The 11,751-nt window shown below is 30.0% G+C and overlaps 2 protein-coding genes across 3 annotated transcripts; one reads left to right on the top strand and one right to left on the bottom strand.

Moving 5' to 3' along the window:
* Nucleotides 1-604: 604 nt before the first annotated feature.
* Nucleotides 605-4,177, bottom strand: LOC105256771 (protein arginine N-methyltransferase 5). The gene is made up of 11 exons (XM_011266984.3): nucleotides 3,771-4,177; nucleotides 3,500-3,618; nucleotides 3,152-3,378; nucleotides 2,739-2,918; nucleotides 2,434-2,643; nucleotides 2,153-2,355; nucleotides 1,973-2,095; nucleotides 1,715-1,890; nucleotides 1,366-1,569; nucleotides 1,108-1,289; nucleotides 605-1,035 (listed from the first exon to the last, which is right to left on the bottom strand). The coding sequence occupies exons 1-11, from the start codon at nucleotides 3,857-3,859 to the stop codon at nucleotides 883-885; spliced, it is 1,866 nt and encodes a 621-aa protein (XP_011265286.1). The 5' UTR covers nucleotides 3,860-4,177; the 3' UTR covers nucleotides 605-882.
* Nucleotides 4,178-5,952: 1,775 nt separating this feature from the next.
* On the top strand, nucleotides 5,953-10,658 carry LOC105256773 (proteasomal ubiquitin receptor ADRM1). Of its 2 annotated transcripts, none has more exons than XM_025412441.1 (5): nucleotides 5,953-6,272; nucleotides 6,477-6,593; nucleotides 6,668-7,004; nucleotides 7,130-7,257; nucleotides 9,872-10,658. In XM_025412441.1, exons 1-5 carry the CDS (start codon nucleotides 6,072-6,074, stop codon nucleotides 10,268-10,270), a joined length of 1,182 nt encoding a protein of 393 aa, XP_025268226.1. In that variant the 5' UTR covers nucleotides 5,953-6,071; the 3' UTR covers nucleotides 10,271-10,658. The 2 variants fall into 2 exon arrangements, with proteins under 2 accessions (XP_025268226.1, XP_025268227.1); XM_025412442.1 differs by having other exon boundaries at nucleotides 5,954-6,272; nucleotides 10,040-10,658.
* Nucleotides 10,659-11,751: the final 1,093 nt, after the last annotated feature.

The raw sequence follows: 11,751 nt of genomic DNA, 5'->3' as shown, positions 1-11,751 counted from the left end.
TTCTCTCTTTTTTTTTTTCATACACATAGCCCAATCAAGATTATAATAATTTTTCTTCTTTTGATTAAAAGATTTATAGAAAAGATGAATTTGTTTGTATGTCAGGAAAGTAGAAATTTATTACAAATATTAAATGTACACATGTACATTTAAATTCATCGTCATATATGAATATAAGATTTGATGGTACTACTTACAATGTACTTGTATGGAATTTACATAACGATATTTAAACTGTACATCACGTGAGTTTAATAAGATAGTCACGCTTTGAGAATATTTCATCTCACAAGTTATCAAAGTTTTAGCATATCAGTGACCTCTGAGATCAGTGTCATATAAACTTATCAATATATGAAAAAAATATCTGCAGTGAAATAGCATCCATGTATCTCTTTCATGCATCGATTACATAACTCATGCCCATATTTATATATATTCTTGTAATCTTATCAATAGTATCAATGATTACACTTGACTTGAATCTATACTAAGTGATGGAAAAATTTTATGTTGAGTACATATAAAGTACAAGTTTTGAATACACATATTTTGTAATAAATCTTTCAAAATTTCTCTATACCAGCCACACATAAATAGAAATATTCATATTAATTTTATATCTAATGCTATCATCAAACTGCATTCTTGTCATGATATTAATAAAATAATAGACAATCTTACTAGTCATAAATTAAACTAATACAAAAAATATCGACATGTATAATGTTGTCTAGATTTGATGGAAATACTTAATTGTACAATTATTGTATAAATTGTTCAATTCTACAAAAATGTAGTTACACAATCGAGATTTAATAAACTTAACTATGTCAGCGCATGTTGACGAGAAATTCTTAAGCAAATAAAAAAATTATTACATTATAATCCAATAGTGGAGGAACGACCAGTTGAATTGTGAATTGAAATTGGAATAGGCTTGCTAAGACACCACTCATACCACACCTTTTTAGAATCACATCTGCGCCAAAAATGAACCACTATTTCGTCTCCTGCCTTCAATTGTATTGGTTCCTGCATTAATAAATATTTTTATTTTCACAGAATTATTTATGAGAATTTATATATTACATAACTTATATATACCTTGATTGGAAAGAAAATTGGGAACCAACTAAACATATCTGTACTATATGTGCTAGGTTCTATGCTCAATGTGATATTTTCAAATAGAATTGCTGTAAAGTATCCTGAAAATCCATGTAACACGCAGTTCTGTTCCACTTGAAAAGTTTTTGTTTCATACCTCGAATTATCAGTAACACTATCTAAATTACAAATAAAAAAATTAATTAATAAAAAAATAATAAAATTGTGAGATAGATGCTTTATATTTATACAAACCTGTATTTGGATGTTTAAATGTAAAAAGCGGTTTTGGATTTGCTATGTCGTATTTATTTTGAAAATGTACTACATATGGAGTTTCAAAATGAGCTAATGGATGTTTATCTTTGTCTCTAAGTTGTCTTACTTCATTGTATAGTTTAGAAGAATGTATGGGAGCAATATATGAAGTGTACGATTGTGGTATGTTGATTCCATCATCTAACAAATTTATAAACAAAAGAACAATTTAAAATTTGTATATTATACGCGTTTAATTTATATGATACTTGTACTATTTACATAAATTGTATAATTTAAGTTAACTTAATTTATATAATTTATAATAGTCTGCAATACCACAAACCTTGTAAGAATTTCATGACATTATCCAAACATTCTGGGGATAGTTCATTATCGCCAAAGGATCCGAGTAATTCAGAAACGATAATATCAGCTTTTTCTGGAGGATTCCAGTCTCTCATGTCGCATGATACTACTGTAACTTTATCTTTCCATATATCTCTCTGAAGAGCCTGTAATCTATAAATATAAACAGTGAAACAGCCTATATTTATGTACATATCTATATAGACATAAAGTATTTATCTTAATAAATTCTCACGTTATCACAGCATTGGGATTTTTTTCTACGGCATAAATTTTCACTTCTTGATTGGCCATTTCCGCAGCATTTATAGATGCAGTTACAAGAGGTCCTCTTCCAGCACCAACTACCATAATAATTCTAAAAATTTCCAATCATTATATCTCAGATATTACATTGGTACATTATCTAACTTACATTTTTCTTTTTTCTTTTTTGGATATAAATGCTTTAATAGCTTCATACGTAGCACTCTGATATTCTCGATATTTTACAGGATCCTTTTCAAATATTTCATAAGTTTGTGATTCGAGATTATCCATTAGAGGTTGTAGCGGACATTGCAAATAATCTTCATATCCTCGAGCGAATTTTTCTATTGTTCCATCATTCTGGCATCCCTAAAGGAATAAAAACATGTTATTTCCTATGTTTTACAAACTATTAATCTTCCGATTTAATTGTTTGCTTAGTTTTACCTTCCATAAATAGTCAAGATAGTTGTGGTAATAGCTAATACTTTGATAACGCGTTGCGCCCGTCAAAATGAATTGTACTTCTAATGCAACAAATTTTTTCACTATTGCTTGATGTGCTTTACTTAATACTGGATACCCTTTTTTATTTGTTAGAAATATCGTTGTCGGTAAAATCAAGCATCTCACTGGTTCTCCAAGCCATTTATCTATCTGATATTTAAATTTAAATAAATTTTATTAATACAATGTGCATTTTAATATTTACATTAGATAATTTTAATTTTTTAAAAATTTATTTAAATTACCTCTTCCATTTCAGGTACATCATGACTAACAATTAACGCAATTCCTAATCTTTTATTGTAGTCACATATTGTTCTAAATGCATTCCACCATTCCCATGGATTCTCATCCACTAGACAATCCTCTGTTCGATAAGAATAAGTTTGTCTAATTGGATTTTCCATAGGAACTTGTACCCAAACCTATGACAATTATATTAGAATATTTTAGTGATTTTAAATGATCCCACCACCCTTATTTTATAACTTATAAAGAGAAGAATCAGAATTCTCTATATTTGGCAAGCATATTTTCTTATATTTTTAATTCATATAACATTAAACACATATTATTAAAGTATTCATTTCTAAAAATATATTATTATTAAGTAATTAAATAATTTTTGACAATAAAAATTAACAATAAATATTGTTACCTGAAAATTACTGTTATTATTGGATATTTTATCAGAAATAATTCTGGCAAGATTCACATTCTTATTTATCCCATGTTTTAACTGCAAAGTTACTCCTGATAAACCAAAATGGCTAGCTAAGGATAATTCTTGATTTAAAGTTTCTTCGCTATTTCTCCTAATAATTGGATTAGTCGAATCCACATTGATAAATGGTGAAAATTTAGCAATTATTAAATTATTCCAATCTATAAAATAAAATTATAAATGTGTAAATAATCATTGATTTATTCATATTTTAAGCATTGGTAATATATTAATATATAATTAATATATAAAGATATAGGATTATATATATAAAATTTATACCTGAACTAGATAAGATTAAATCAGGTCTGGTAAATGGTCCTAGACGATTTGTGGCAGCGCCAGAAATAAATTCTCTCTTGAATAAAGGATGAACCAAAGGAACGCATATAAAATCATATCTGAAAGCAAGGAGCAAAATATAAATATAGAATTAAATAGGTATATTGAAAATTGGATAAATATATATAAATATATATAAATTATATATATATAAATATATATAAATTGGATAAATATATATAAATAAAACATAAAATTTGTGATGACTTACTTTGAGTCATGTGCGTAAACTAGACATTCGTTTAGATTTGCAGCACAGGAGAAATCCAATCCACAAGAGACCGATCGTTGACTTGTCATTGCAATATATAATTAAATATATATTTGCTTCTCTAAAATACAACTGATTTATGTGATAAACGTGATTCCAATTATCTCTCTTTTCTTTGCACGTTACATCAAATAACCTTACAAGAGATGGAAGAGCCGGCAATACATATATTTTAAATGACATACAATAAATATACAATCATAATAAACCATCTATGACTTGTCAAAAGCACTGCTAATATTTGTGTCTTGTGTAATGCAATGTTTAAAGGAACGCGATTAATAAATAAAATTAACACGTGCATATGCGCACGGCATTATGTGGTTTCATACAAATACGCGTCCATCAGCGTTTATAGCCAGAGAGAAGCATGAGAGCCATGCTCCCTATTCAGATGGAACCCGTATTTGAAGCGCCTCTATGGCCGGTATTCATAGTCCGATCTTATATTTGAGATCGTCTTAAGTTCGAGCTTGAAATGCTATGCAGCTATTTGATTGGTTGAATGATGTCTTAAGTCAACCTCCAAGCAGACTTAAGACGATCTTAAATATAAGATCGGACTATGAATACCGGCCTATGGCCGGCATTCATAGTCCGGTCTTACATTTAAGATCATCTTAAGAACTCATTCCACCAATCAATGGCTGCCTTGTAGCTATTTGATTGGTTGAATGAGGACGATCTTAAATATAAGATCGGACTATGGCCGGTATTCATAGTCGGATCTTATATTTGAGATCGTCTTAAGTTCGAGCTTGAAATGCTACGCAGCTATTTGATTGGTTGAATGAAGTCTTAAGTCAACCTCGAAGCAGACTTAAGACGATCTTAAATATAAGATCGGACTATGAATACCAGCCTATGACCGGTATTCATAGTCCGATCTTATATTTAAGATCGTCTTAAGTCTGCTTGGAGGTTGACTTAAGACCTCATTCAACCAATCAAATAGCTGCGTAGGATTTCAAGCTCGAACTTAAGACGATCTCAAATATAAGATCGGACTATGAATACCGACCTATGAATACCGGCCAAAGAAGCAACTACTTACTTCTTTGTTCAACCAATGGTTGACGCTACTTTTTAGCGTTAATGAAATTGTACCTTTAAGGTGCAATTTCATTGACGCTAAAAAGTAGCGTCAACCATTGGTTGAACAATGAAGCAACTATACTTACTTCTTTGTTCAACCAATGGTTGACGCTACATTTTAGCGTCAATGAAATTGCACCTTTAAGATGCGGCCTCATTGACGCTAAAAAGTAGCGTCAACTATTGGTTGAACAAAGAAGTAAGTAGTTGCTTCTTTGTTCAACCAATTGTTGACGCTACTTTTTAGCGTCAATGAAATTGCACCTTAAGATGCGGCCTCATTGACGCTAAAAAATAGCGTCAACCATTGGTTGAACAATGAAGCAACTATACTTACCTCTTTGTTCAACCAATGGTTGACGCTACTTTTTAGCGTCAATGAGGCCGCACCTTTAAGCGGCCTTTTCATTGACGCTAAAAAGTAGTGTCAACCATTGATTGAACAAAGAAGTAAGTAGTTGCTTCATTGTTCAACTAATGGTTGACGCTACTTTTTAGCGTCAATGAAATTGCACCTTTAAGGTGCGGCCTCATTGACGCTAAAAAGTAGCGTCAATCATTGGTTGAACAAGGAGGTAAGTATAGTTGCTTCATTGTTCAACCAATGGTTGACGCTACTTTTTAGCGTTAATGAGGCCGCATCTTTAAGCGGCCTTTTCATTGACGCTAAAAGTAGCGTCAACCATTGGTTAAACAATGAAGCAACTACTTACTTCTTTGTTCAACCAATGGTTGACGCTACTTTTTAAGGCCGCAGCACACACTTTTGCATAAGCGCACAACCATAAGCATAAAAAAATTGATTGGTTCATTTTTTTATGCATATACTTGGGGACCAATCAATTTCCTTATGCTTCTGGTTATGCGCTTATGCAAAAGTGTGTGCTGCGGCCTTTAGTGTCAATGAAAAGGCCGCTTAAGGCTATGCTTTCAGGCTTCTCTCTGCTATTATCTAGTTTTTTTTTTTAATACTGTCTAGATTTTTTTTTCCTAGCTGTTGGCAACTCTGTCCATGAGGTCTGCTTTTCGCATCGCCATCTTGAAGTGCAGTGTCATCGGCGTGTCTCGTGAGTGAGGTGGTGAATCGTTTGATCCTGTTCGTATCAGAAAGTAATTTTTTATATATATCCATATATCTCAGCAAAGATGTCCAGCGGAGCACTTTTCGGTAATAATGCATCGCGTGGCGCCTCGAAAAATCTAGTCGAGTTCAAGGCTGGCAAGATGACTGTCAAAGGAAAAATGGTTTATCCGGACACGCGAAAGGGTCAGCTTTACGTCTATCAGTCCGATGACTCGTTGATGCATTTCTGCTGGAAGGATCGCACCACCGGAGTGGTCGAAGATGTACGATGATAATTCATGTTCTTTATAGGATCTCCAAAAAAGTTTTGGCCAATTTGCCATACACTTTTTCGTTTAGTCTCACAGTTCAAAAATTTCTTCACCCTTGATTATATTTTACAATATATTGATTTGTATTAAATTTATCATATATATATATATATATATATATATATATATATGTCTACAAATGAGTATGTTTTTCAGGATTTAATTATCTTTCCCGATGATTGCGAATTTAAACACGTTCCTCAGTGTAAAACTGGTAGAGTGTATCTCCTACGATTTAAGTCATCGAGTAAGAAGTTCTTCTTTTGGCTGCAGGTAAAAATATAATTTTATATTAGTATATTATTAAAGAAATTATAGAGTTGAAAATATTTATTTTCTTTTCACAGGATCTTAAAACAGATAAGGATGAAGAACACTGCAGAAAGATTAATGATGTACTTAATAATCCACCGACACCTGGATCCCAGAGAAGCGGTGGTGCTAATGCAGAAGGAGATCTTCAGAATTTGTTGAATAACATGTCACAACAACAGCTCATACAATTGTTTGGCGGTGTGGGTCAGATTGGTGGTCTAGGTAGCTTATTAGGTACAATGAATAGACCGCATAGTGTTCAAAGTACAAGAGCTTCCACCACGACTTCATCTACTCCGGCCACTACTAATGTTTCTAGACCACCTCATTCGTTAACTCCTGGACCTAATACGGATTCTAAATCTTCAAGTGAGTCAAATTATTTAATCAATTATAGCAGCATATGTTATGATGATAATTTATTTTGATGTTATTATAGCAGCATATATTATGATGATATAATTTATATTATCTGAATAATAATAAATTATTAGCAAGAACACCAGCTCCGTCCACTCCAACTACAACAGCAACAGGTTCAAACAATAGAATACAGCTTAGTGACTTGCAAAACTTTCTATCAGAAATTCCGACACCACCTCGAACTGAACCAGCTGCGCAGGTAATGTCATATTTTTTCATATCTATCTAATGAATGAATCCGAATATATGTATAATCTATTTTTTATTCTAATTGGAAAATAATCAAATTTTCTAACAGGACTGAATAATATTACTAGATATGCAGATTATAGTGCAATATTTTGTTTTCTAATAACATCATAATAATTTGATTAAATTTGATTAAAATTTTGAATTAGCATGAAGTAATTAAGTGATAGCAGTTCTAATGGAAACACAGTATTTAAAAAAAAATGCCTTTGTTATAAATTTTTAATGCGTATTATATAAGTATATCTTTATACAGAGGAAAATGTTTTTGTATAGATTCTTTGGTTTTGCTTTTATTTTACAAAAATATAGAAACATCTATAATTTTTGCATAATAAACTTTCTATAAATTAAGCTTTGGGGAATAAATGGAAGACAACATTTTTTAATTAATTTTAAATGTTTGTAATTTTAAATGTAATTTTAAATGTAATTTGTAATTTTAAATGTTTTCTACTTTGATGGAAAAAAAAGAAACAGTGAAAATTTGAACGTGCAATTTACTAAATAATAAAATAGTAACTTATAAAGATATAGAATATTATAAATTAAAAAAATAATGATCATTAATGAAATGTTGTTTCTCTGAATTGAAAAGTAGCAATCAAAAAAATATTCAATGATTCTGGGATCTTATTTTTTAAAAATATACAAAGGCTGAAGTACAATTGCATTATTAAGCATTTATATATATATTCAAATATATAATCAATATAAATTTTTATAAACATGCATATTGGTTTTTTCTGTTTAATAAGTGCTTAAATAAAAACTGCAATATTAAATGTTATATAAAATTTTTTTTTTCAGTGAAAATATTTAAATTGTGTAATAGTAAGTTAAAAATTTGATCCATTTTTTAAACAATAATATTATGCATTTTGTCTATGTTTAAAATGATTTTACATTTGATATTAAAATATTTTTATTTATTTATATTTATTAAAACATTTTATATTAATTTATATTACTAATATTTATAGTTACTTAATAACATTAATATATTGTCGCAATTTATTGTTATATAACATCAATTTCAGGAATTAATTCATATACAAGTAATATGTCTTTTGTTGAAACACAATGATAAGATTAAATCCACTTTAAAATCCTTTGATAGATTACAAATACAAGAAACACACTCTTAATACATTTCTAGAAATGTTTTGTCAGAGACATCAAAGATTTCTTGTATTAAAATATTATTAAATCTGTGACTGATTTTATATAATTGAATATGCAATCTATTAATTTCTTATCAGATGATGTGATAAAATAATATCGAAAATTATCGATTATTTCAAAATTATTCTTATTATTAATTCCTATTATTAATTATGTAGAAGAATAAGACTAGATGAATAGTAAGAAAGTAATTTCAAAAAGTATGTCTATATAAAAATAAAATATAAGATGTGATTATAAAGAGAGAATATTGTGCAAAGATAAAAAATAATGTGAAATCATACATATATACAATCATAAATTAAGAGAAAATCTATTTAAAAAAAATCTATTTAAAAAATTCTTTACAGAGCAAAAAGATACTGAGAATTCAAAAAATGAGATAGATTATGTTACTAATTGTTTATTTTTTACAGCTGCTATCATTATCAGTGATATAAAATATCTTTCTTGATAACAGAAGTTAGTTGGAACATTCAGTATTCGCTTAAGCATTGTCTTATAAGTATACAAAGTTATTCTTTGAGTGAACAAAAATAAAATATATATATAGATATAAAAATAAGAAGGAATTTTATGTGTTGATTATTTGTAGGATTAAAATTAGAAATCATATAACATATTATACTAAAAAAGTTATACTATAAAAGTTATTAACGAATTGTATTAACATATTGCTATTATGTCATGCATCTAAATTAACAAAACTATAGCTAAAAAGATTTACAACAAAATGGTAGACTTTGCACTTGACTAATGTGCCATCTATATTAAATTGGAATTTTAATGTGTGCTATAGCTAAAAAATTGGTGTGTTTATATAGAGAATAATATCATTACATATAAGTCATTACATGTAATCAGTATGTTGTAACTAACATGTTCTACAATGTTGCATTTGCTTTTCTTTGTCTATGAAATTTGGTAAGGTTTTAGTCTATGAGAGAATTGCATATGTAACACATTACACAATACAATATATAATACTTTTTTCAAAAACTGTTAAGCATCTTATATATCACACTATAACATTATATCTAGCAATGCGTGCTTTATATGCTATTAAACTGTATTTACTAGAAAATACTTTTATTAAGAAAAAGTAAAAATAGAGCATCTGCAATAATCGCTCCAGCAAGAGAATTAATGATATCAATTTAGTAAATAAACTTAACAGTTATTAAGAGACGTATATTGTGATAAAATAACATAGAGAATCGAAAGACAGAGGCATGGTGTTGTTCTCATTATTCAATACTATTATTCGTCCGAACTTTTCCTGGTTGTCGGAGACTCTGGCTCTGCTGAGCAGTTGGGGAAATTTCTCCGGGTATATCTGTTGTTTTCGTCCAGCTACAGCGCAGCTTATTGTCCGGCAGAGGGGCGTAGCGACAGAGCTGACCAACGCCATCCCTGCGGCGATCTCTACGACGGAGAGCCTGGAGAGTGCCATGAACGTGCACTTACCACCAGGGGACAACCTGTCTACCACGCTCTCGTCTCCCCAGTTCTCCCAGGCGCTATCAATGTTCTGGTCTGCTTTGCAGTCGGGCCAGGCGGGCCCTGTCATCCGTCAATTCGGCTTGGGATCGGACGCCGTCAATGCCGCAGCCAGTGGAAACATCGAAGAATTCGTCAGCGCTCTGGAGACTGAAGCGAAGAGCGGTCAGGGACAACAACAAGCGCAACAAGGACAGGACGACAAGAGTAAGAAGCAATCACCATCAGCCACTAGTCCCGATAAGGACGATGACGACGAAGGCATGGCGTTAGATTAAGGATAGGATTTCTACGCATCTTTGAGGGTTTTTTTTTCTACATAGAAAATGCACATTGCATATATTATGTTATATATTAATCTACATACAATACATACAATCTTTTTAACAGATACGTATTCCTCTCCGATTTATGATTTAGGTAACACGTTTTTTGACAATGTATACGCAAATGTTTTTCTAAGTGTTCGATAATCCTGTATTTATACATCAATGAGAGATTAGTAAACATGTCGATATACAAAAATGTTAAATAGAAACGAATAAAAAATTTTATCATGTACATTTATTAAAATTACGTATATGTACGAGTATTGGAAAATTTTGTATACATACAATACATGTTTACTGGATTTATTGCTTAAATAAAATGCAGAATTTAACAAAACAGTACAATTTATTTTTATCAGCTATGTATACATTTAACATATTTAAGTACATATTTAAAATTAAATTTAATTGTATCAGATTAAGAATTGTAAAAGAAAATAGTCTTTTAGAGAGAAATAATATATTGCCTTATTCGCGAATTGTTAAGTTGTAATGGAATATGAAATTTAAATCGTAAAAAAAGGCGGGAAAGCGCTAAACCAACCAGATACTTTTGTTTACGACGCACAAGCGCTTTATTGGCTCTTCATGATAATCGATATGCAGCATCAACTGCCTGTTTTATCAATTTAGCTGAATTGAATAAAAAAATGAAATATGTTTGTATTTTGTTGTCGTAATGTTTAATGTTCGAATTATTATGAATAATCGTAATGAATATTTATAGTATAATTTTAATTAATTTTCTTTTTTTATAGAAAGAAAAGAGGTTAGGTCAAGAAAGGAAAGGTAGGTTGGGGGGACGCCGTGAAATGTGTTGTCAGGTGTTTGCATGGTTGATTCATCGCAGAATCCTATTGGTTGTTTGATTATGACATCATTCAGGCATAGTTGTAAGTTGAAGAAGCTCAGGTTTTGGGTACTTTGAATATAAGATCCCTCTTGAATTGAAAATGAAAAAAAAAACAACAGGTATTTATTATTACAGGTATTTATTATTATTAATAAATTAGCATGTGAGTAATAGTGTAAATTTTAAGGCAAAACATTTTTTTCTCGCTTTATGGTTATAAATATCAATTTAATTTATGTATGCAAGCTAATAAGAAAATTGCTCGAGTTGATTTTACGTAAATTTTTCCGTCATAAATAAAGTGATATGTAAAAGTGTAAATCAGACGCGGTCAGTATAATATTAATAAAATATTTACGAATTAAATAAGATAATCAGAAATTTTCAAAATGAAGCATAACCTAGCAAAGAATGCTATCAAGTAAAAATATATACCTCTTTATTTTACAAAAAAGCAGTGTTTGAAATCTGACAGTAAATTACAAGATCCATTAGCATAAAATACGGGTGAGAAAAATATATTAATCGGAAGTTAGCGTCTCGCGTATATTTCCCTTTAAATTTAACGACGAAAAAA

The sequence above is a fragment of the Camponotus floridanus genome, unplaced genomic scaffold (genome assembly GCF_003227725.1).
Source record: "Camponotus floridanus strain SB8 unplaced genomic scaffold, Cflo_v7.5 scaffold50, whole genome shotgun sequence".
In the NCBI taxonomy this organism is placed as follows: Eukaryota; Metazoa; Arthropoda; class Insecta; order Hymenoptera; family Formicidae; genus Camponotus; species Camponotus floridanus.
The sequence above is the reverse complement of the archived record's forward strand: the minus strand, read 5'-3'. Positions and strand labels throughout refer to the sequence as shown.